Below are 26771 nucleotides of genomic sequence, written 5' to 3' on the forward strand. Positions count from 1 at the left end.
AAAAAGGCTACTCTAGTGACCATCCGTAATATCATTAAATAATTATCCTTTTTAACCTACATACAATAAAATTACATTGCACGTCTGAACAATAAACCATATAAAATGAACAGACAATACAGTGATGGCTGTAGGCAGCAACATACTTGATTATTGCAACATAAACTGAACATCACCCACAGCCTTCCTTCAAAGCACAGAGTTGAATCAGTACGAATAAACCATGAAAAAAATAACTTTTTGACTATTTTATGAAAAGGAAAGAAAAAGGAAAGAAACACGAACGTAGTGTAGCTTTTAAAAGCCATGTTTTTTCAACTGTCACTGCAAAAAGGCACAGAACCAGGCCTAATTATGGTAATTTAAAAACACATTCATAAACATTATTTTCGAATTAATACATCTGCTTTAACAATGGGGTGTAGGTCATGTACTCCGTGATAGGAGGCCTTCCGGTAAAAGGCTGCCCAGCTGGTCTGCTCTCCGTGGATATTCATTAAAAGGGTAGCTACTTGGGACATTTGGGAATATTTTGCACTTCATGAATAATCTAATTTTAATGTAGGCTCAAAATAGAATATCATCAAAACAACAGACACACGACTTTGTAAAGTAAATGAAAGGAAAAGAACGGCAGGAAGTTGGTTGGACATAAGCTTGCGATAAACTCTGTTGTATTGAAGCCTAATTAATCTTGGCGTGAATTAATGTTACTAGGCTGTTTGTTTAAACATTCAGCTGCATGCCCAAGGGGTTGCGCTTTTATGTGTGAACCAAAAAGTAGCGTTGTGTTGCTGCAGTACCTCACAATAATTATTTGTTTGGGAAACTCGGGAAGTACTCCTTCAGAGTGTTTTAGAGTAACTGCCTTATATAAAAAGCTGAGTTGTTTTTTTCCGTTAAAATGCCAACCTGTGAGGCTAAAGCCCATATTTATACTTTTTTTTGCGCCGCATTTGCGTCACTTTTAGACGCAAAAGCGGCGCAAACTTGCAAAATACAAATATGGCCCATATTTATACTTTTTTTAGCACCGCATTTGCGTCATTTTTGTGATGCAAAAGCGGCGCAAACTTGCAAAATACAATTGGCCCATATTTATACTTTTTTAGCGCCGCATTTGCGCCACTTTTTGACGCAAAAACGGTGCAAACTTACAAAATACAAATGTATTTTGCAAGTTTGTGCCACTTTTGCGTCAAAAAATGACGCAAATGCTGCGCTAAAAAAGTATAAATATGGGCCAATTGTATTTTGCAAGTTTGCGCCACTTTTGCATCACAAAAATGACGCAAATGCTGCGCTAAAAAAGTATAAATATGGGCCAATTGTATTTTGTAAGTTTGCACCGTTTTTGCGTCAAAAAGCGGCGCAAATGCGGCGTTAAGAAAGTATAAATATGGGGCTATCTTTTGTAAATTTACGCCGCTTTTGCGTCAAAAAGTGACGCACATAGGGCGCAATAAAAGTATAAATATGTGCCTAAGTGTCTGTCACTTTAAAGGTGAAAAGATGTGTTTTGATTCTGTCCATCTTTGTCATAGGATGGACTTTGAAAAAAATTCAATTTGACCTTTCTGTGTCAAAAGTCCCATATAATACAAATAAATAGGAAATAAATATACATACACAAATACATACATAGAGGAGGATTTGGGTGAGCCCTTTTCATCAACTGGTCTGTTCGTATTTCCCTCCTCCCACTACAGAGTACAGATTAAGGCATTAAGTCAGTCAAATACAGTCATTGGCTTTCTGGCACTGGGAGCGGCTACAGTTTCCCTAATCGCGCGTGCACATAAGTATAAAAGAAGTGCACATCAATGCCAGCATTTGTGGGACAATACTTCACTTTGCCAATGTTTTTCTCTTTCCATTCGTTATCATTTTGAGTCGTCCTCGTGGGTTTAATCTCCGTGGTCAGCTAACAGTAATGCAAAGCTGATAATAACTTTTCTTTGTGTCAGTCGCAATCATATTGTTCTGTGATGTACCTTGACACTAGAAAGGAGCCTATTTATACATGCCTGATAGGAAGCACCGTATTGTTGATTTAAAATTATATGTGATGGTTAATTTATTTCAAATGTTACATTTTATTGCAAGCACAGGACCACCACGTTGAGGTGGCTGGATGTTTACTTTATTTTTATTTTGTGGCATGCACTTTCAGTAAAAAAATATATATTTGCACAAGTTTGCTAATGCCAAACCTATGTGCTTAGCTAATGCTTGTTTTACGGTCGTTTAAATGTGATTTTCCAAGTAACAGAAATGTTTGTAATAGAGGGAGAGATGGTATGGGAAGAGCAGTAATCTTGGTATCCTAAGGTTATGGAAAAACTTCACAAGGAAAGGTAAATATTAAACTACTATTGTTTTACTCTAGATCGATGAAAACAGTGCCACACCTGAGGAGTCTGAAATATTTCTGCATAATGCTAACCTTTCAACTCTTACCCCTGACTCCATTGTATATGAGGAATCCCCGGGGACATTGGCCTCTTGTCGGGCTGACTCAACACTGGATGACCCCATGATGCTGCCGTCCTACCCTATTGACCTCTCCCACGAGGATGCCTTAATGGAACTACCCCCTTATCCAATTGACTACTTGGATGAGATGACCGAGCTGCCTGCCTATCCTGTTGACATCTCATGTGAGGATGATATGATGGACCTACCTCCCTTTCCCATTGATGTCTCATCTGAAGACACCTTGATACAGCTACCTCAGTCACTCACTGACATCTCAAAAGAGGATGGAATGATGGAACTGCCCCCCTATCCTATTGACCTCACAAATGAAGATGTTTCAGTGCCTTCGTGCCACTCGTCAGTTGACTTCTCACATACAGAAGCTGTGACGGACCTGCCTGACTCTCATTCAAATATCAAGCCTGTGCTCAATGATATGAAACATTTGGGTGAAATTCCTGAAATTATCCTTGTTAAAGACAATAACAGACAGTTAGGTGAGTTGTACTTTGTAGGACTTTATGTGTTGTGATTTTCTTATCCATTATTCTACCATTATACCATCTTTGTTCAATCTCAAAGTGTTTTAAAAATGCAACATTTCCGGTGTTCGTTTCGTTAATACAGTTTTGGGGAAGAAATTGTTTGTCATCCATAGGATAGCACAACTTTGTGTCTTGAATTACAATGTGTTGGTAATTTGTCTTTAAATTGCACTTTAGTAGTTAGGGTTCCCTACATGAATTCATTCCCACTTTTATAATATTGGAATATTGTCCATAAAGTCTGTGGTGCAGCACTAGGCTTTAGGTACAAAGCTGTGCTGTTGCTTCAATATTCACATGGAGAATTGAAACTTAAGCTAGTGGATCAATGAAAGTCAGGGGTGCAAGTCAGAGTTGGCGGAATGCAAGGGCATGCATGAGACCCAGGTGCTTAAAGCATCCTCTTGAGTCTTTACTTCCTACCCAAACTCCAGCACCTGCTGCTTGTAACTGAGTTACTTACAGCCAGGCCATACTAAATTTCAGGGAAAAAAGAGGAAGAGGAAGCCCCCCAAAGTCCACATCCATGCCAAATTGTAGGTCAATTTGTGTTGCAGAGTTACAACCAGAAAGAAAGGGACGGACCAACTCTTTTTGGGACAAGTTATAAGAGTAAGAGGAGTTTAAAAACATCAAAATATATTGCATAATTGCGTCCATAAATTATTTTTTCATAAATATTCATACATTCAGAACACAATAAAGGATAACTATGTAGATGTTTAAAATTATTTGAAGGTTCTTGATTTTTTTGTTCCATATTGAGACAGCCAGCACGTTTCCCCTTACAGTCTGCCTATGGGACTAGGGGATTGTTAGATAGCGTAGAGTTAAAAAAACAGAGAAAATCTAAATTCAGGAGTTATATCCTAGAGTCTTGGTTTGGGTTTCATTGGTCTAAATAACAAATGTGGTTATGAGAGAAGTCATTTACTGAGGTCCCAAAAGCAAGGTCCAATATTCTGTTAGCAGTAGTATTGGGGCGCCTGTATCTTTATATGGTCAAGAACCAATACATAAATTTGAAAATCTACATAGAAGATCTCGTACTATGCTAGATGGCAGTTACAAGCACCTCTTCATGTGACTGTTGCAGTGTTGCCCTTCTGTCATGGCCGATAGTGCTCCTTACATGCTCCTATTGTAGGATAGCAATTCTTTTGCATTAAACAGCTACAAAGAATGCCAGTGCTAAAATTGTTTAACACTTGCAAAATTCAAGAATTACATGTTCCACAAATTAATTCAAGTCATTTTTTCCACATATGAGACTGGTTTGCACAGAAATGTCTTACCTGACAATTTGTATCTCAAACTGTTCTTCTGCTCTTAATTTGGACAACGTTTTGAATTTGAGGTGTGCCCTGTCATTCAGTTTTAAACATATTATAATAATGTGAATTTCGGAATTTCACACACCCATTCTCTAAAGTGAAACTGTAAAAGTTATTAATTAAGTGTAGCTTTCCCATCATAAGCAGTCAAAAGAGAACAAAATAAATCAAGAAGCGGAATGCAATGAGAATTAAAGAAGTAAAGTGACTGTGCTAATCCCACTGGATCCATGTGAGCTACAAAACAATGTTCCACTGGGTAGTGATAGCAACATTTTTCGAAAGGCCAATCCCACATGAGGCATTGATATTCTGATTTATGTTGTTTACCATGTAGCCACTCTGCAAAGGCTTTTTCAATGTGAAGGAACATCCTACTTTTATTATTTATAAACAGTTTTAAAACCCTAAATACTACTTAAGCTCAGTTCCAGTGGGGGCATGCACGGTCTAAGGGTAAATGGGTAGGTAGGAGAGGCTCGGGTAAGTAAGATCCTCCTTGATGTGGCTTGTGGCCTGTGGCTGGTGGGAATGACCCCCCAAGAACAATCCAGTGCTCAACTTCATAAAAGGAAGAGATCAGCATAGCACGAGAGAGTAGACTTGTGGATAGCCAACTGACTTCAATGAGCGAGTGTCGGGCGGCTAGGAGAGCTGGGTGACGGGTGCCTCCGTAGGCGGGGGCAGACTCAAATAAAATTAAAATGCCTGCATGAACCTGAAAAGTTGACTGAATACAGAAAGACGAGAAAGCCCCTGGGGCGGCAGGAGTCGTGGTGCATCCTTCCAGTCTGTGCAAGGAAAAAGTAATTTGTGTACCTGGACGAAGGTGCCCCCAGAAGATCACAAGATAACACTATTGTATTGGGCAGCAGCATCTCATAAGTGTGTCAGTGCCTCATGGCCCTTGCGGTGCAAGGGGCAAGTAGTGACATTGAAAACCATATATAGAGTTAGACTGGTACAGATTCTGTAGGAAATTCTAAATGTGAAGTAGAATCCACTGGCCGAATTTCCTCCACAACCCTATCACTATCATGAGGAAAATTAACGGATTCTGCTACATGGTAAGAGTTTCCCATGGACGCTGGAGGATTTTCAGTTCTCTTAAGTATCCCAGCAGGCTAGCTGTGGGTGTGGAAGGGCATAACATCCACAGCAAACAGTCCACAGGGCTTGTGGTTGAAAGGCCATGGGCGTTTGGCCCTTTGCCTACTTGGGTCTGGAGTGGTTGCTAGGCGACTTATAAATAAAATAAACAAAGTAAAACAGTGCGTCTTAAAGGCTGCAGACCTTGCTTTTTAGGGTCGAGCCTGCGTTGCATGCGCTCGCGCATGCGTACTGCAGTGAGACGCTTTAGGGTTTAGAAAAGTGCTCGGAGCCCTGTCGACGTCACGTCAGTGTTTTTCATTGGTTAGTGGACTTGCCTATTAAAATCTGCTTGCTTTCATTAGTCGAAGGCATGCATACGTCATGCCTTTTCCGGTGGCTAGCCCTCCTCGAGCGCATCGACCAAGTACAGAAAACATGCGTGGCTCGCTGTTTTCTGTCTGGCTCGTGGACTACTTTTTCTCTAATTTACTAGCGCGATTTCGCTTGGCAGAAGTCGTGCGCTTTACATAGTTAAATGCACTTTTTCGGTTTATGTACATAAATGCACTTTTGCCGATAGGTGAAAAGTCGGGTTAGGAGTTTACAACGCTATCAGCTCGAACATGAGCAAACGCGAGACCCATTGCATTGCAAATGCTTGTTATATTGTGTAAACTCAGGTTAATGTTACAAGCTTTAGGCTTTTTCTATTGGATCGTGAATTCCCTGGCAAACATAACTTTTGAATAGTGAAATGTTTCATATCTTTTTGCTGTAGGCATACACGGACCATTGCTTTTGCTATGTAAGGCCCTGATGGTAAACAAAATGTCATGTGGTTTCTTGCAGAAAATTGGAACAAATTGTATGTAGGTGTTACTTGCTGCATTTGACATTTTTTTAGAGTATCTTATTTGGACCCTTGTTATTCTGCAAGGCCCCTTTAAGAGGGGCCCCTATTTTAAATTCCACTTGAGAACTGGTTTGTAATTTTATGACTAGCAATTAGTTGTTTTCTTTAACATATATTTCCTTTTTAAAGAAAAACTCTTACCAGGCAAAGATTTATAGAGTTTTATGTTGTACGTTGCAGAGTTTTTAGTTTCTAGCGCACAACATGTCCCCGAGTCAGCCCTCGATTGCTCTGCCTCCTTACACTGAGTATCAAGTGCTAAAAGGGGTACTTGGTCCCCGTTTTGATGTTCTGTGATACATCGTTAGTGAAAGACCCCATTAACACAGTTAGGCTTTACTAACTTTCGAGCCCCTGGGACCTCCCTTACCGGATATCTCACAATACCCCTTCTTGCAGATATTCTAGAGGTAATACGGTGGAATAAACCTTTGACAGGCGCGGACCATGTTTTATTATTTTGCACATATGTAGCACACAATCAGCTATTAGTATGGCATTGCAGCACAGTCTGTAGTCCAGGAATGATCTCTTATGCAGTTATGACGTTACCATCAGAGGCTGGAGATGGAATTTAAAGGAGCATGTGCTCATCTATGCTCTAAGTTGGGTATCGAAAGTTTTCTTTTCAAGAAGGAGTTATGTGTATAAATGTGAACGGGCATCAATATAAATAAGAAGTGTACATTTCAGCCCAAAAATCAGGGTATTAACATTTGCCCCACCCTTCAAAGAAATTATGGTAAAGAGAGAGACACGGAATAAGAGTGTGTGTCTACTGAAGTCCAAAAAAGTGGATGCTATTCACTTAAAAATGGACAGAGAATGAATTATAAAGAGTGTGAAACTCAGTCTTGAGATCTGGAATGTTTTTTAAAGGTAAATACACTCTTGCATGCACCGTTTTATGACTAAGTGGAGGATGAGGTGCACTATATCTCCTACTCTTTGATATTAAATGGAGGGGTACACCCTTTCTTCCTAAATAATAATCGAATGTAAGAGGTAGCTCTTGCTTCTGCTTTGTGTTAAAGTGTTAAATTACACTCTAAACTACTCCACAGTGTTGAGGTACCCAGGCAATTCACTTTGCGTTGCTCTTGAGAGTAAGTGTTGCTTTTGCGTATTTGTGTGAGATGCCCCATCCCTGGTCATCAGTATTTCTTTTTTTATACTAGGATTGAAGTTGAAGCAAGGCTCTGAAAGACTGCTACCAGAGGGTATCTATGTGGAAGAAGTGGTGCCTGACTCGCCGGCGAGTCTGGAAGGCAGTCTGCAGCCCGGGGACCGGATCCTCTCCATCTGTGGGCTTTGCACCCAGGACATGTGCATCGCGCAGGCAGTCCAAGTGTGTGAAGCTCCAAAACACCTTGTCCAGATTCAGGCCACAAGGTCACTTCATTTCTCAATTGCCTATTGCAAAGGGTTTTTGTGATGCCTCCAATAACACTTGCAGTGTTGACTAATGTGAGTTACGTTCTAATAGGACAGACAGAAAGAGCAAGGACTGCGCATTTGGCAAGAGAAGTTCTAACCCGTCCTCCACAAATAAAAAATCAACATGACTGCAGTCAGATCATTCTTACATTTTAATCTCTATCTGTTCAAGGCCCTCATTACGAGTTTCCCAGGTTTAGGTGCGGGGGTACCAGAAGGCTAAATCTCTGTTTCCAAACAACACCTTCAGGCCTAAATCTGGGGATTACAAGACCCACAATGGGGAATAACATGTGTACTACGGTAAACCTAGTCAATATTTATGTATTTTCTTACTCCAAGGGAAAATAGATCTGTATTCATTGAATACTGCCCAAAGGAAGTGGTAAATGTACACAGTGATCTCTTTTAGCCAAGAAGACGGCGATGGGGTGACTGGGGTGGGCTGCAGCAGGAGAAGGGAGGACGGGGGGGGGGCATTTGCAGCTTTTCATATAGTGCAGTGGCAGGATGAGTGTGGGATGGGCGTAGCAGCTGTCCTTAGCCCCCGCAGCTCGACAACTATGTCCAGTCTCGTGTTTATGGTCCTGGGGTTACCTGCTCTGGTACACCTGACCCCGGTAGCCCTAGGCCCAGAAACACCTGGTATAAGAAGCTGGCATGGTGTGTGTAAGGTACTTACACCTTATACCAGGTATCCCCCTCTTTGTGAACTGCAGGCAGTATCTAGAAGCCAGGCTTGCTATAGGTAGCTGTGGATGAGCAGCCAAGGCTTATCTAGGAGACATGCAAAACTCATGCAATACCACTGTAGTCACACAGCACTTTCACACCTGAAGAAAAACACTCAGTTGTACAAACATAAAGGTACTTTATTTTTGGAACACAATATCACACCCTGCTACAAGGGCAACCCTCCAAAAGGAGGTAAGTAATACACTAAATATATAAACTAGTAATCAGAAATAGACATAGAAAAGGTTAGAAAACAGTGCAAATAGCAATAATCAATTGTGACCATAGGGGAAGCACAAACCTTATACTGAAAAAATGGAATGCGAACACAGAACCGCCACCTAGGTAACTAGAATGTGTAGAGGGGAGCTGGGAGTACTGGAAAACCCACAGAGGTAAGTAACACAGTACACCCCAGCGACCAAGAAAGCAGAAGTAAATCTGGTAAGGAAGAAAAAGAAGACACCCAGACAAGACTGCAAAAAAACCAGCAGTGGATTCCTGAGGAAAGAAGACCTGTGGGGAGAGAGTATCAAATCCAAGAGTCACAGCGGAGTCCAGGGGGAGTAGGAGCTACTACCCACCCAGCTGTACTTGCAGGAGTTGGTCAACGGTGATGAAGAGCAGGTCAGCACTGAAGCCCAGGAGATGGAGAAGTGTTCCTGATGGATGCAGATGATGGCTCAGGCTGGAGTGAAGATTTCAGACGGGTTTTGGTGCAGGAATTCCACCAACAAGCCTTGGCAAAGGCTAACTCGCGTTTAGTGGAAAAGTGGTGCTGCTGGGGACCCGCAAGGCCAAGGAGGACGCAAGCCAGGAGGGGGAGTCACAGTAGACCCTCAGCATCAATGAGAGTCCACAGGAGCAGAGGCAGCACTCCCAGGAGTCCCACAGGATGGGGACACAGGAGTCACAGAAGAGGCCCACGCAGCACTACAAAAGAGGATCCCACGCCGCCAGAGAACCACAAAGGAGGCTGTGGTTTGCAGGATGGAGTGCTGGGGGCTGGATGAAGATCCCTTGGAGGAGATGTCAACAAGCCTTGGCAGCTGCAAGAGACACGGTGCACAGGGGTACTGTCCTGCGTGCAAGGGCAAATGCTTATCTCCACCTAAGTTGGACAGCTGGCAGAGAGGACCAAGAGGAATACTCCGGATCACTACCTGTGATGCAGGATCCACGCAGCTCAAGATGAGGGGCGATTTATGCAGCCGGTCGTCGTTGGCTGTAGGTGCCTGGGGGTGCAGGGGAGTGACTCCTTCACTGCAAGGGAGGTTCCTTCTTCTTCTTGTGCAAGCTGATGAATTGCTGTCTTCTGAGGATGCATGGCCCTGAGGTGGTGATGGACATTTTCACGCCAGAGCAGGGACTGGGGGTCCCTGAACCGGTGAGGACTGGTTTATGCACGGAGGGCACCAAATGTGCCCTTCAAAGCAAACCAGTGGCTTGGGGAGGCTACCCCTCCCAAGCCAGTCACACCTATTTCGAATGGGAGAGGAAATCCTTTGTTCTGCCTTCCTGGGCTTGATCAGATCACGCAGCAGGAGGGAGAAATCTTTCTGAGGGGTGGCAGCAGCTGTGCTGCTGGGAAAACCCTGTAAGACTGGCGATAGCAATGTTAGGGGTCCTCTAAGGAGCCCCCAGAGTGCATGGAATCATACTTCCAATACTTCCAACAGTATTGGGGTATGATTCCGAATGTTTGATACCAAACATGCCCAGGCTCGGAGTTACCCTTATGTTGCTGGAATAGGTAGTGACCCATGTCCAGTACACGCGTAAAACATCATCTCCTCACTCACAAAGTCCAGGAAAATGGATTTGGAGTTTGTGGGGGCACCTCTGCTATTGCAGGGGTGCCCTCACACACAGGTACCTTCACCCTGCCCTCTAGGCTGAGTGGGCTTACCATAGGGTTGACTCATAGTGACCTGGTGTAGTGACCTGTAGTGAAAACAGGTGCATGCACCCATTGCACGCAGGCTGCAATGGCAGACCTGCAGAACCCTTTGCAGAATAACTGCTGCAGCCCATAGGGATCTCCTGGAGCCCCAATGCCCTGGTTACCTATGTACCATATACTAGAGACTTACATGGGGGTACCAGTATGCCAAATGTAGGGTAGAAAAGGTACCAGCAACCAAGTTTAAAGGAGGGAGCATAATCACTTGGGTCCTGGTTAGAAATTATACCAGTGAGCACAGTCAAACACACGGACGAACAGGCCAAAACGTGGGGGTAACCATGTTAGAAAGAGGCTACTTTCCTACACCTGGCTACTCAGGATGGTCCGTAGAGCTATTACACCCCTCTGGGTTACTAGTAATGAGGGCTGTAGTGTTTTGTTAATACTTACTTGCCTCATAGCAACTTTAGAGTAGTAAATAGTGTTCCCTAGTTGAGCTGCTATTAAACGTATTCTGAACTCAGTGATACTTCTGGTGTTTCACATTAGAATTCTCTTGAGGCCCATGGAAAACATTCTTGTCATTGACTTTATGGACAAGTTCGACTTGGTGGTAGAAATTCTGAAAAGAAGGTCGAAATGGTGTGGTGCAGCACCTTCGCAGGCATAGGGACAGTCCTGTATATCGGATGACCATCTTGTTAGAGGAGCAGTCTCTCGTAGTATACAGTGAAATGACCAAAGCCTTTCCTAAAGAGTGTGAACTTTTGATCTTGTTCTGCATAGTCTTAAGAGTATTACAAAGGTATAAAACCTTGCATCAAATACACCAATGTTAGACCCAATTGATTATGGACTGTTTTATGTATCTGCAGTGGTTCAACAGTCAATTCCTGAATGAGGTGTAAGTAGGGCTTAGTTCTGTGCATGAGCCAGAGCTTTACCCTAATAAGCTTTGGCGTAATGCCCATTAATATGAACTAGGCTCTGTGGATCCTAGTCAAAAAGGTACATTAACACACAAGTAAATCTACACATATTAATTTACTCTTACACTTTATAGTAATTTTACTACTGTTTACAATTTCTGAGGGTAAAGTTTCTATGCTGTGTAGATTTACAAGTCTCCACCCATAATGCAGGGGGCAGATTCCAATTTATGAGTTTAAAGTTGTTGCTAGTAGCGATGCACTTATAGATGAAGATTTCCTGCACCGAAGCAGCATATTTCTGTGGTAAAATAAAGGGAAAAGTAAACATTTGTATTAAACTTTGAAAAATACTCAATGTATTTTTATAAATAATCTTAATTTAAATGAATTTTATATATTTAGTTTAAGTGTAATATTTATTTTAAATGTAATCTTTAATTCAAATATTAATTTTGTAATGTGTATTAAACATCGCATCTAAAATAAAATGTTCATATTTATTTGTTATATATTAATTAATAATAAAAGTTATGTTAAATTAAATTAATTTATTTTTTTAAGAAAAATAAAGTTACTTATTTTTTACATTAAGAAAGTTATCTAAATATTTTATAATAAAATTATCCTTATTTTTCTTTATAGAAAATGTGTTAAAATTAAATATATATTTTTTAAAAAGATCAACTAAATTAATTGAATGTAATATTATTCCCTTTGGGTTCTTTTTTACATTCCTGCTTCTATTGTTTTCTATAAAGGGTGTTGAAGTGCCAGTTTTTGGCTATGTGTGGTACTGGACGTACTCCTGGCCTGAACTGGAGTACATTTACTACTATTTTTAGTCTTTTGGTTGTTGTAACTGCTGTTTGTGAATAACACTGGGCTTACTATTTTGAGCATGGGTGCAAGACCCTCCCTAAGACCGTCTTTAGCCCTCGCCCAGTCCCTCTGTACTCCTTTCTAAACTCCTCCCTTTTAGTAGTAAGCAGTGGAATCACTTTTTAAACATGTTAATGTCGAAAAAAGGCTCCCTTGCTCATTATGTGGGTGAATGACAGTGAAGCATGCAACATGAGCCCCAAGCGTCTGAATAATGAATTAGCATACTTTACAAGAGGATTTTGTGGAAGAACATTTTTTTCTAGAGCCCAGGGAAGGTAAGACACACTAAGGCCCATATTTATACTATTTTTTGCGCCGCATTTGCGTCATTTTTTGATGAAAAAGGGGCGCAAACTTACAAACTCATTGGCCCGTATTTATACTTTTTTTGCGCCGCATTTGCGTCGTTTTTTGACGCAAAAACAGCGCAAACTTGCAAAATACCATTGTATTTTGTAGGTTTGCGCCGTTTTTGCGTCAAAAAGCGGCGCAAATGCGGTGCTAAAAAAAGTATAAATACGGGCCATTGTATTTTGTAAGTTTGCGTCAAATAATGACGCAAATGCGGCGCTAAAAAAGTATATATATGGGCCTAAGTCAGTTCCACTGTGCTGTAATAAAGGGGTGCTGATGGTGTCTTGCTGGAAAGTGAGGATGGCAGAGGTATTTTACACCCTTTTCACCTACATCTACATACATGAACCGGCCGACAGGCACACACACACAAATGTATGTCACAACATCACAGTCGAAATATTATTAACTTGCATAAATATTGCATCCGCAATATTGATTACACGATAACGTCAAGGTCATATGTAGAGAGAAGTATGGATTTCCTGTTCTTAACACCACATCTTCTAACCTCGGTTATATAGTGGTAATCAGTATAGTGCATGCTATATTCTTGCAGATTGACATTTTGACCTTAAGTTGTTAACTACAACACCCCCTCCCAAATACCCACAGAGACAACAGATAAGAAGGGCTTAGCACTAGCACAGGGGTTTTATGCCCTTGAAACCCCTCTGGCCCCTCTCTAGCTGTAACGCTTTGACGGCCCCCGCTGTCCTGTGGTCATTAAAGCCTCTGCCCACTGCTTCTGTAATGATTTACTTGTGTTAATTATTCCAGGAAACGTGAGTAAATCTTCAGCTGAATAGAAGCCGGGGCTGCAAATCAGACTCCTCTCTTATTGACTGTCTGAGCTCTCACTCAAGGGAAGCGCAGATGGTGCTTCTCAGACTTTAGCAAGCCCGAACATGCTTTCAGCCTGGAACCAGCCTCTTCCATGATGATTTGTATTCAGTACTCACCTCCATAATGAGTATTCTGTGCGCAGTACTCACATCAACAATGAGTATTCTGTACTCAGTATTTACCTCAACTGTTCAACAAACTCAACCATGATTATACTGTAGTTAATACTCATCTCATCCATGGTCAGTGTGATGTACTTAGTGCTTATATCAACCATGAGTATGCTGTGTTCAGTACTCACATCAAGTAGGAGTACTTCACATCAACCACAAGAATACTGTACTCAGAATTTGCCTCCGCCTTCAGTAGGCTGAACTAAAAACTCAATAATCACACCAGTCAGGAGTAAGCTGTATTCCATAATCATCACCACCATGATGATGATGCTTTCAGTACTCACCTGAATCAGGAGTATGATGTAATCACTACTGACTTCAGACATGACCATACTGTAGTCAATACTCACCTCAAAAACAGGATGCTGAATTCAGTACCCACCTAGACTATGAGTGTCCTCTTCTCATTACTCACCTCAACCTTGGGTATGGTTTACTCAGCATTTGTTTCGATTGTGACTATACTAGTGTACTCAGTACCCACTTCAACTATGAGTTGCACTCAAAACTCAACTCAGTTATAAGTTTACTGTACTCAACACTCACCTAAAGGAAGAGTCTGCTGTACTTGATGTTGACATTATGCAAGTCGGCTGTGCTGATCAGTGACCTACGGCCATCCATCCGTCCACTGTACCTACTCCTGCCCTCAGTCATATATCCAACCAACATAGACACTGCCACAGCCAACTGAGGGCCGGATGTACAATGTTATGGCGCAGGGCAGTGCTGCAAGCCTTCTTGCTGGGCTGCCCTTCATCAAAACTAAAGGGCAGGAATGCGCCGTATCTACATGTTACGAGCATTCCTGTCCTATTCCCCTGCGCTGGCAGGCAAATTGCTGCTGTGCACCAACGCAGGAACCCTGAGTTCCTGGGATGATTGTTTTTGTGCGGGAATGGGCACCCAAGAGGAGTTTTTCTCTTTTTATGTGTGTTGCAAAATGCAGCACACATAGAAAGAGGAAAAATCAGGGAGAAATTAAGTTATTTCTCACTGTTGCGTCACTTTTAAGCCACCCCTGGGGTGGCGTAGGGTTTTGATGCATTCCCAGGTTTAAAAAACCTTGTAAATCTGGGAATGCGTCAAAATCCATGGAAAAGCCTCCTCGACCCAAAGTAAGGCAACGCAGCGACTTGGGCTGCGTTGCCTTACGCCATATGTATAAGGCCATGTAAAGCCACGCAAAGTGGCTTTGGGTGGCATTGTAGATATGGGTCAGCAGCCTGCGCTGCCAATGCATCAAAAAAAGTGACGCATCGGCAGCACAGGGCTCTTGTAAATCTGGACCTGAGACTCCATGAATCCAACAATCCCAAGAATGCATTTATGGCTCATTGGTTTCTGACATCCCCCTTTCCGTGATAATTCATCTCTAACTGCAGCATGATTTATTAATTTGTAGAATACACTTGAAGAAGATAGTTTAATATACCGGAGGCATTTAGGGAAAATTAACTGAGAGATCGACACTATAGTCATGTGCAAGTATCTTTGAGATAGAGAGGCAAAATTGACCAACGGAGTGGCTTTTATCGTGGCAGCACTTGACTGGAAATTAAAAGAATTCCTATAAAACCATTTTAATACCAGCCTCTAGTGCACCAGCCGAAAATAGAGAGTGAACTTGAACCTCTCAAGTAGGGAGAACAAGGAGTTCTCCCTCAATGATGTTTTGTAAAACAACTTGAACTAAACAATTAATTTTATAGTACCATTCTCCAAATCAATGTGCGTATAAGCTGGCCGGTATTGATCAGAAACACAGGGTATTCCAAATGTTCAAGTTCTGACAGTAACCAGCAGAATTATTTCTCAACAGGAGTAAATCATGTATGTGCATCTCAGAAATGTAAGTCCTGCCTTCTCAGGCTGCTTTCTGGTCTGAGGATTTTTTCTGGATTTGTGTGTGCACTGGGGTTGAGCTTCAAGATACAGTGCGTCAATCTTTTTCTTGAAGGGCTAATCATTTCTGCTAGGGTCCTGTGACTGAAATCAAGGTTTCAGGTATTTTGGCTGGTGTCTTGCAGCTGTCTTACTCTCATTGCTGACCAGTGCTTCTCCAAATTGCTTATCCAGACGTACTGTTGCTCCATTCTCCTGCTCCCAGACAACTGTTTTACCTCATCATTAATTAGACCCTTCACCTTTGAACTAAGCAATGAGTGGCAAAGCCAGGAAGTTGATTCTCGACAAGGCTAGCAATCTTCATAAGGTCTGCAGATTCACAATTTGAAGGCAGATGTGTTTTTAAAAAACAAAATAGTAATATTGCCAGTTTGTAATGATTATGACAACATTCCTTTTTCAAGGGGCATGTTCAAGGGTCACTGAAGATTTACAGGACGCCTTCAAGCTGCCCTGTAGATTTGTCCTTGGAGTTTGATCTAGGATGAACTGCTGAGCAGCGCTCCGTTGGAGACTTCCCACTAAAAGAACAAATAGCTGATGGGTGGAACGCTTGAAGAAGGCTCAGGCACGGGCAATTGCTAAAGGTCTCACCCCAGTGAGTGTCTGCCTACTGTTCCACTCAGTATGGAAATCAGTCTTGTTCCTTGCAGGGGCTGCGAGGGCCATGGGGTTCTCCAGTGGCCCCCAGCATTAAAAAATAGGATGGCCGTATCAGGTGGGCACCGGAGCTCTCAAATGAAAAATATTAAATAAAAAATGAATAATAGATTAGCGGCAGGAGCTGCTCATTTATAATTCACTGATCTGTCAAGGAGCGCCCCATAACGCTGTAGCACTTTTTTGAAGTATATATTTTCTTGCTGGTGGTCCCCTAAAAAGGCAGGGACAAACCAAGCAATTCCTTTAATGTTGTGGAGGGCTGTAGGGAAGTGCAGTAGCCCCCAGCAAAATAAAAATAAAATCAGTAAGTCGCCTGGGTCATAAAATCCATGAACCCAGGAGACCTTGCCAGATACTCTATAAGCACTCTGAGCTGGACCTGTATGTTCTTCAGCTGGAGTGCAGGGAACTCTTGTGTTTGGGTCTATGGTTGTGCTTTGTGCCCTGAACATTTAAATAAAATATTCAAAGACATGTTAATATTTTTTTGCCAAAAAGGCTGTGCATTGCGAGGGGTAGGGCACCCATGGAGGGTTGGGTGCAGGGTTTGTCCACAGGCCAGGCTCTTGCCCAATCCCACTCCTCTCATGGTGCCCTTGCCATGCACTGTAAAATGTACCACAGATATGACATCACTTATGGCATGTGCTATGACATTATTGGTAAGGTCAATGCAACATCTGAAATTACATTATTCATGACAAGACTGCATGGCGGGGCAACAGTTATAGTTACTTTAGGGCACAAGTTATAGTTACTTGAGATAATTATAACTGGTGAATTTAAGTATTTCAGTGGGTTTATTAATTTACTATAGTATATTTTTATTGACGTTTTTACCTAACAAGAACATCCTTTTAACCTTTTGATTTTTCATTAAAAAAAAAAGTATATATATATATATATATATATATATATATTCATCATCATACAATTTAAAGAAGACTCATCATCCTTCCCTCTGCTGTGACTCATGCCAGACCTTACTGTCTACGATGGACTACCAAACATACTTTCAAAACTGAGCTCTTTCCATCCTGGTCATCCCGCTAACAGGTACACATATCCACCTTTCCCAAAACATCTCTCATCTTCCCTTTAAGAATCAACTTCAACTAATCTACTCCTATAAAAACACTAGGGTAAACATATTCGAGATCAAGAGCACATTCAAAACAACCTTAACAAAACTAATTCTACTTTAAGAACGAAACACAAATTACTCACTTACTCTTTGTTTACTTCTGTCCTTGGGGTAGGGACTGATGTGGTCCTCGTCAAGGGTAGCAAGAGCTTTATAAATACAATTTAAAATTACAATTGCAAGATAGTCGCTGTGTTTGTATGGTAATTCATATGGTACTTTATGTTACCTAGTGACAGAGAGTATGGCTGTGCATATATTCATCCTTGTCGTCTCTGACTGTAGTTTTTTCTTTGTGTTTATATTCCTTAGTGGATATTTTGTTGTATGATACTGCAGTAATGTTTATGTTACATGGGAGTGTTTCTAAATTGTGGTGGGGTCTTGCACTATTATGTAGAGTGATTTACTTTTACAACAATTGAGTGGTATATTGTGGTAGTTGTTTCACGTTGTGATGGTGCATTGGCGGTAGGGAGATAGTAGGTGTCTATCTACATTATTTATTTTATAGTGCTTTCTGGCAGTTTGTCTAAATATGATTCTTTAATAATATTGTAGTGGGTTGATGTGTGAGTTAGGAAAGAATGTTTTTTCATGTAAATTGTGGATCACAATGTGATGTACTGTAAGAAACTCGAATTTGACATTTGCACTGTAGTAGTAAATGCGTGAATGCTGGTTTATTAGTACAGTTGCTCTAAATAACATCTGCAATTGCACATGTTGTTTATGTTGCAGAGGTGGTCTCCCAGTGATGCCTGGAGGATCAGACCGAGGTAAGAATTATACATGAGCTAATAGTCATTGCTGGTATTCTAATATGTGAGCCTTCATTTAGGGTGGAGCACACTCAGGTCTAAGTACCAAAGCACTGAACATAGATGGAAACACACATTATAGAGCACGCACAAGAAGTGCGGCACAGATCATTTGATTTCAAAACCAGTAAGTCACAGCATCAATGTTCACTGAGAGAGATGGTGGGGGGAGGTATGAACTTACAAGATGATTCTTGGACTTTGAGATGCTAGCATTCCCCTGCGGAGAGCAGATGGAGGGCAGGGCAAATAGGATTTGTGAACAGACACTTCACTGAGTTGTTGATGGACAAAGAGACAGCCGTGTCTGTTTACTGTGATACCATGAGAGAATTACCCGTCATTAAGACTTTGGAGACAGGAAACGACAAGGATGAGTTCATACGGTGAGGTCGATGTCTCCGGGTTACTTATTAAGCTTAGACGATTTTAAGCACTTGCTTAGAAAAGTGATGCACGCCATTGCTCAGGTGCCAATCGATCGTTATATCAAAAAGCACAGAACTAATTATTCAGAAGAAAAGATCGGCAACTTGGTCACTACTGAATGTAAAAACTGGTGTGAGAATTAAGAGGAACCCCTGAGCTATTATTGCTCAGAAGGGAATGACAAGTGTTTTTAAAAGATGGAACTGCGTGAGTAGAGGGAAGAGACCAACAACCCACTCAGGAAGTCTAGGTTGCCTATTTGGCTGACAAGCTTGTGTGTTGCACCTATTCTTACGGGCTATCGTAAGTATCTCTGCACATGGACATATAATAGTACCGCCATTGTTTCCCAGATAGCACTAGAGGCTCCCTTCCAACTTTACAACTTTCACTGCTGTACCAGACTGACCGCGATCATGGAGACAATGTTTATCTTCCAACTGCAGCGTCACTTGGATGACAACAATTGACTCTTTCTCTTTCAATTGGCCTTTCATCTCAAGCTTGACACAGAAAGTGCACTTGTTGGTTTTGAGACTTTGCTTTACCATCTAGGGGGACAACTGCTTGCTTGTAATACTTTATCTGTCTTCAGCAGGTGACAATGGGTCAATCTGTACTTACTAGAGATACTGGTAACAATGGCTCATGCAGATAAAGCCAGCATTATTTGGTTTGAATCTTTCTTCTCTTGCAGAATCCAAAAGATTATTCTGAGCTCCAGCCTATCTCAGGGAGTCATTACCTCCTTCGCTGTACTACAGGGTTCCTCTTTGCTGTTAGCACTGCTCAGTATGTGCCCGGCACCCATGCTCTAGATATTTAACATATCCCAAGTGGTGGTGCAGTCGTACGTTGATGGCACTCAAGTTTACCAGATTTTCAGGAGAAACGCCCTAGTTCCAGACCTACAGAGAGCACTCAGAGATGTGGACAGATGCTTGGATTCTAACTTTCCAATTGAAGAACTCCATAATGGAAGTTATGTTCATTATTACGGAGAGACGAAATCTCCAATCTTTTACACATTGAAACCTTCAGCCAAAAGGTATCTTCTGCACACAAAGTGAAGAACCACGGTTTTATATCTGACACCTATATGCCTTCAGCAGACAAGTAGGAATGGGAACCTGTAGCTGTTAGTATTAGCTAAATAAACTGAGTCCATTCTGCCTCTGCTCTCTCCTGCACTGTAAACCTGAGAGGCTGAGGCTCTCCTAACTCAATAAATGACCGTGGCAGCCACCTCTATGCAGGTCTGCCACAGCCACCTCTATACAGGTGTACCACAGCCACCTCTAAGCACATCTGCCACAGCCACCTCTAAGCACATCTGCCACAGCCACCTCTAAGCACATCTGCCACAGCTTCCTCTATGAATGTCTGCCACAGCCACCTCTATGTAGGTCTGCCAAAGCAGCCCCTATGGAGGTCTGCCACATGGATCTCTATGCAGTTCTGCCACAGCTGCCTCTATGTGGGTGTACTACAGCCACCTCTATGCAAGTCTACAACAGATGCCTCTATTCAGGTCTGCCAGCCTCTCAAATTAGCTATAGTTCGTCTCATTGATGTACTGACTGAGGAGGAGGATTTCACCTCAGCCAGAAAAGCAGTCTACTGGGTACCAGTGTAGGGCAAAATGTGTTTTAAGATAGTCTTACAGGGCTTAATTTGAGCTGGTGGTTGCCGGTGGCAGCCACAAGCACTCATTTTTGGGGACCTCCACTTATTTTTCCTCATCATAAATTTACCAAGAGTAAGAGAGGGATAAACACACAAACAGTAAAGAGAAAGATGTAAAACCCATCAGGAATAGAGAAGGCATGAACCTGCAAGTGTGAGATAAATGGGGAGTGGTGGATTAAAGAGGCCTGAAACGAATTCAAGACTATCTAGCCTTGGAATGTGGTGCAGTGACATGTAATACCAAAGGCTGGGGTGCTTCTGAGTAGAGCTTTGAGCAACAGCATTCATTCTTTCACAAATTAAGCACTGCTAACTCCAATGCAATGGCATTTTTATAGATGAGATTTAGGACACAATTTTTGTTAGACTGTATTCTGACAACGATATTCTTGTCCAATACTGGACAACAGATTGCTGGCTATGCCCCAGTCAAGCTATAATTGAGGAAAGTAGTGCTAGCTAGGTCCCGGGAGCAGTGGAGGCCAGTAAATTTAGGAGGGAGAGGGGCGGGATTTACATGCACACTCACACTCACTCACTCACTCACTCACTCACTCATTCATTCATTCACACACACTCTTGCGCGCACACACAGACACATCCATTCACAGCACTTATTGTCAAATATTGCAGACATACATGCATGCATGCACCAAACATTCATTTTAAAAACACACACACACACCTTCCTTCAGCTCTGCCTCTGAGGTCCCAGGAGGGTTGGGACTACTGCCTTCTCTCATTGGCTGACCTGATGAGGGAAGGCAGCAGTCCCAACTTCGTCACAGAGTGTTATGGGGTCAGTGAGACTTCTGACCCCACCCTACTCTGTGACAAGGTGTCACTAATTGACAGTCGCCCTGGGAGATTCAGGGTTTAAACCTGAAACTTCCAGGTCGGAGTCAATGGGTGATGCCTCCCCTCGTCACCGAGGGGGAGTGCCTCGAGGCACCTTTGCTGTGCTGAGGGGGTCACAATCATAGGAGCTGTGACCTCTTCAGCCTAGCAAAGTTCAACTCAGGCAGCCAGGAGCCTGCGCAAATTGTGCATGTCTAGCTCCTGGCTGCCTGATTTGAAAATGAGGAGTGTCTATCATGCTGACCTTTACTCAGCCTGACAGACACTCTTCTTGAGGGGCAAAGGTTGGGGGGTGGCCCTCAGCCCCAATGGACGGGCGCGGGATCCAAGGAGCACCTTAGAATCACTCTGCAGATTTGCTACAAAATTCGCTTAGCCACACTTTGTAAAAACTCAACCTCTTGTTCTTGAAAGGTAATGCCTTAAGACGTCCACCAGGAGAACCCGTGGGGTAGTGCATGTTAAAATTCTTTGAGTTATTCATTGCCAGCCATCTATAGTGAGCAGACTCCAAGGGTCTGTGTGTGGCATAAAACACTTCCATATGTCATAGGACACTATGGTCGAACAGCCGAGTTAGTTTGGAAGTTAAAGGCTGTTGGGAGGACAAGGATCAGAGCCGCACTGGGGAACCAAAACCAGCCTTGGTGAAAATGCTTAAACAAGCACCACGCCATTCTTCTCCTCGCGCAAACTCTTTCTTTCCTTCCATCCATCCATCCATCCATCCCCTCTCTGTCTCTCTTCTTCTCTCCTATTGTATTCTCTGTACCTTCTTCCTCAGTCCTTCTGTTTCTCTCTCTCTTGAAGCCTCCCGTGTCTGCTACAATTTACCTCGGAGAGCTGTGGAAAGTGACAGGCACCAGCAGCGGGCCTGGGCCTTTAATCTTTTAACTTTTAAACTGACTTCAAGGGTCCAGCCCACCAGAGAAATGCTATGTGGAATAAAAGGCCTTTCAGGTCCTGACAAGGAGCTCCATTTCTCCCAGGTACTAATTATATGGGCCTGGTGTTTTCTCTCCTGGTCCTTCAGATGCAGTAGTGTAACACAGAACGATGCCTCTCTGGCAAATTTGCTACCTTGAGTCAAGCAGCGCATTCCTAAGGGGTGATGCACTGTCCATGCACAGTAGGAGCTATTTAGACTCGTGTAATGCAACAGCACGTACTGCTGGATCTGCAAGTCCTGTCTTGAATATTATACGATTTTAATTACAACTCGGATACTGCTACTCCCCTCTCCCACGGGACCCCTTGTGGCTTTCAGCCAGTAGCTGCCCTTTGGGCAGATAATGGCCTTTCAGACCTGGTTTGTTGCTGACAGCCCGTCCGAGGGTGCAGAAACTGGCCGCAACACTAGTAGGGCCGCAATACTGACGTCAAAACTCATAATGGCTGAGTAGAGACCTAGTATCGCCCGGTGTCGGTAACACCAGATGTGTTATTACCGTGCTCTTTACTAGGCCACTTGTAACGGAGCCCTGAAGCGAGATAGGTAGAGCATTGACAAGACCTCCTTCCAGGTTCTCCTATTCCCACCTATGTACCTCTTCTGTTCCCTCTCGGGGCTTAAGGCCGTCTTAGTACGAGATAAAGCGCTATAGAGGAAACCAACACAACACAGCGCAGCCCAAAGCAGGACAGTCTGCGATCCCTCGGGCCAGGCCAGCGGCTCTCGGGTGTAGCTGATACAAACTGTTAAGTGACGGGATTAATAATTAGTAGAGAAGGCCCCCACTGGCGTATCATTGAACATTACTGTGAGTTATCTGTGCTCCTCTGACTGATGCTTCTGACCCCGAGTTGCCGGGAGACTACCATCTGGGGGGTATATAGCGTGTGTGTGGGCGACGGAGGGGGCAGAGGGCTGCGTCCAGTCCACTGCTCTGTCAGCAGCGCAGAAACGCCAAGAGGCTGCCTGCCCATCCCAGCACTTCGTATCCAAGAGAATACATTCGATGCGGTTTCACAAGAATATTTTTCAAATACATTTCTCTGCCAGGTCAGTGAGCACACATCGGGCTGCTGACGTCAGCAGAGAGCTGCCAGGACTCGGGAGCTAACACCTGCCTAGTTATGCCAGAACTCAGGACTGTACCATTGTCTTTCAGAAGGAACGACGTCCGAAGAGCCGACTGCGGGGCCGAACATGCCTTCCACGAAGCCTGAGGTAAATCATATATGTATATGTATTATTCTAATTTATATTTATTTGCTTTCCAAGTATATTAAACACAAATGCTTTACAGATGCTACATAAAATAGTACACAATACCATAGGGTCTGTAGAGGAGGGTTGTAACCTATAATCCTTCAATAAGTGGGAAATCTTCCACCTGAGCCTCAAGGCCTCCAGCAGCCTAGACGACAAACGTAGAGGTTCGCTGGGATGCGGTAGTATCTCTCACAAACGTGACGTTCAGCTACACTATCACCAGTGGCACATCTGCCCCTATGTTCAGCAAAGTTAACTCAAGGACTGTTTTAGGAAGAGTGGCAGACTTCCAGGAAAATAATTAACAGTGATACATTCCTGGACACTTTTCAGTGATCATTTTAGGTGGTAAAATGTCACCATCATACACCAGCGTGGTGGAGTTTCTGACAAATGACCTGTACCCACAAAGTAAGTGGCGTAATGCAAAATATGCCCCACTTGCACCGCGTGTTGAACAGACTCTGAAATGCCCCTGTGTCACATTATATTCATAGTGTGTCGCAATTATATTCATAGACCTGAACCTTAATGTGGGCCACCGGTAGGGTGGGAGTCCTTTCTGAATCTCAGGAGCTGCAGGGCCCTGTGTTACACCCCTGCACGAAGCATCTCCTCGCAAGGTAAAGGCCATGTCTGTCAACTAGAAGGCATACTCAAAAGACAGACGAGGTTTCATTGTCAATGTTGCAGAAGTTCTAATGATTTGCTATTATCCTCAGTCATAGCCAGCGAAGATTGTCACAGCTGGTGATGTGCTTGGTAAGACCAAGGCATGGCAGACGCCAATTGTGGTGTCCTTTTTGGCTCTCACGGTTATGGGGAGGTATGGCAGGTCCTTGACAGAACTGAAGTAGGATGGGTCTGGTTACTATTGCCCTACAGCAGCACTGCTGGAGGTAAGGTGTGACATTGGAACATGTGATGCACCATTGAATACCTTTTAATGTGCCTTACAAGTTCATTTGGATTTCGCTGGTGTCTGCGGTGAAAAGAAGAAAGGAGCAAATATTCTTGATGTTGTTTTGACCTATTCACAAAGGTAAATATACAATTGTATACTTACATGTATATTTACTAATTGCACTTTGTAGGAAAGTACCATCTTGCCTGGCATGTTACCCCCATTTTTCACTGTATATATGTTGTTTTAGTTGTATGTGTCACTGGGACCCTGTTCACCAGGGCCCCAGTGCTCATAAGTGTGCCTGAATGTGTTACCTGTGTAGTGACTAACTGTCTCACTGAGGCTCTGCTAATCAGAACCTCAGTGGTTATGCTCTCTCATTTCTTTCCAAATTGTCACTAACAGGCTAGTGACCATTTTACCAATTTACATTGGCTTACTGGAACACCCTTATAATTCCCTAGTATATGGTACTGAGGTACCCAGGGTATTGGGGTTCCAGGAGATCCATATGGGCTGCAGCATTTCTTTTGCCACCCATAGGGAGCTCTGACAATTCTTACACAGGCCTGCCACTGCAGCCTGAGTGAAATAACGTCCACGTTATTTCACAGCCATTTTACACTGCACTTAAGTAACTTATAAGTCACCTATATGTCTAACCTTTACCTGGTAAAGGTTAGGTGCAAAGTTACTTAGTGTGAGGGCACCCGGGCACTAGCCAAGGTGCCCCCACATTGTTCAGAGCCAATTCCCTGAACTTTGTGAGTGCGGGGACACCATTACACGCGTGCACTACATATAGGTCACTACCTATATGTAGCTTCACAATGGTAACTCCGAATATGGCCATGTAACATGTCTATGATCATGGAATTGCCCCCTCTATACCATCCTGGCATAGTTGGCACAATCCCATGATCCCAGTGGTCTGTAGCACAGACCCTGGTACTGCCAAACTGCCCTTCCTGGGGTTTCACTGCAGCTGCTGCTGCTGCCAACCCCTCAGACAGGCATCTGCCCTCCTGGGGTCCAGCCAGGCCTGGCCCAGGATGGCAGAACAAAGGACTTCCTCTGAGAGAGGGTGTTACACCCTCTCCCTTTGGAAAATGGTGTGAAGGCAGGGGAGGAGTAGCCTCCCCCAGCCTCTGGAAATGCTTTGTTGGGCACAGATGTGCCCAATTCTGCATAAGCCAGTCTACACCGGTTCAGGGGACCCCTTAGCCCTGCTCTGGCGCGAAACTGGACAAAGGAAAGGGGAGTGACCACTCCCCTGACCTGCATCTCCCCTGGGAGGTGTCCAGAGCTCCTCCAGTGTGCTCCAGACCTCTGCCATCTTGGAAACAGAGGTGCTGCTGGCACACTGGACTGCTCTGAGTGGCCAGTGCCACCAGGTGACGTCAGAGACTCCTTCTGATAGGCTCCTTCAGGTGTTAGTAGCCTATCCTCTCTCCTAGGTAGCCAAACCCTCTTTTCTGGCTATTTAGGGTCTCTGTCTCTGGGGAAACTTTAGATAACGAATGCAAGAGCTCATCAGAGTTCCTCTGCATCTCTCTCTTCACCTTCTGCCAAGGAATCGACTGCTGACCGCGCTGGAAGCCTGCAAACCTGCAACATAGTAGCAAAGACGACTACTGCAACTCTGTAACGCTGATCCTGCCGCCTTCTCGACTGTTTTCCTGGTGGTGCATGCTGTGGGGGTAGTCTGCCTCCTCTCTGCACTAGAAGCTCCGAAGAAATATCCCGTGGGTCGACGGAATCTTTCCCCTGCAACCGCAGGCACCAAAAAGCTGCATTACCGGTCCCTTGGGTCTCCTCTCAGCACGACGAGCGAGGTCCCTTGAATCAAGCAACTCTGTCCAAGTGACTCCCACAGTCCAGTGACTCTTCAGTCCAAGTTTGGTGGAGGTAAGTCCTTGCCTCCCCACGCCAGACTGCATTGTTGGTAACCGCGACTTTTGCAACTTCTCCGGCCCCTGTGCACTTCCGGCAGAAATCCTTTGTGCACAGCCAAGCCTGGGTCCACGGCACTCTAACCTGCATTGCACGACTTTCTAAGTTGGTCTCCGGCGACGTGGGACTCCTTTGTGTAACTTCGGGTGAGCACCATTTCACGCATCCTCGTAGTGCCTGTTTCTGGCACTTCTCCGGATGCTACCTGCTGCTGAGAGGGCTCCTTGTCTTGCTCGACGTCCCCTCTACCTCCTGGTCCAATTTGCGACCTCCTGGTCCCTCCTGGGCCCCAGCAGCGTCCAAAAACGCTAACTGCACGATTTGCAGCTAGCAAGGCTTGTTGGCGTTCTTTCGGCGGGAAAACACTTCTGCACGACTCTCCACGGCGAGAGGGATCCGTCCACCAAAGGGGAAGTCTCTAGCCCTTTTTGTTCCTGCAGAAACCGCAGCTTCTTCTGTCCAGTAGAAGCTTCTTTGCACCCACAGCTGGCATTTCCTGGGCATCTGCCCATCTCCGACTTGCTTGTGACTTTTGGACTTGGTCCCCTTGTTCC

The 26771-nt window shown here is 43.7% G+C and overlaps 1 protein-coding gene across 1 annotated transcript in view; it reads left to right on the forward strand.

Moving 5' to 3' along the window:
• Nucleotides 1-26771, forward strand: part of FRMPD2 (FERM and PDZ domain containing 2) — a 393759-nt gene that overhangs the window by 278916 nt on the left and 88072 nt on the right. The window contains exons 30-33 of the mRNA XM_069240896.1: nt 2390-2975; nt 7541-7754; nt 18087-18124; nt 23254-23312. Of these exons, the coding sequence (XP_069096997.1) occupies nt 2390-2975; nt 7541-7754; nt 18087-18124; nt 23254-23312 (897 nt within the window). The remainder of the gene's footprint in view (nt 1-2389; nt 2976-7540; nt 7755-18086; nt 18125-23253; nt 23313-26771) is intronic.

The sequence above is a fragment of the Pleurodeles waltl genome, chromosome 6 (genome assembly GCF_031143425.1).
Source record: "Pleurodeles waltl isolate 20211129_DDA chromosome 6, aPleWal1.hap1.20221129, whole genome shotgun sequence".
NCBI lineage: Eukaryota > Metazoa > Chordata > Amphibia > Caudata > Salamandridae > Pleurodeles > Pleurodeles waltl.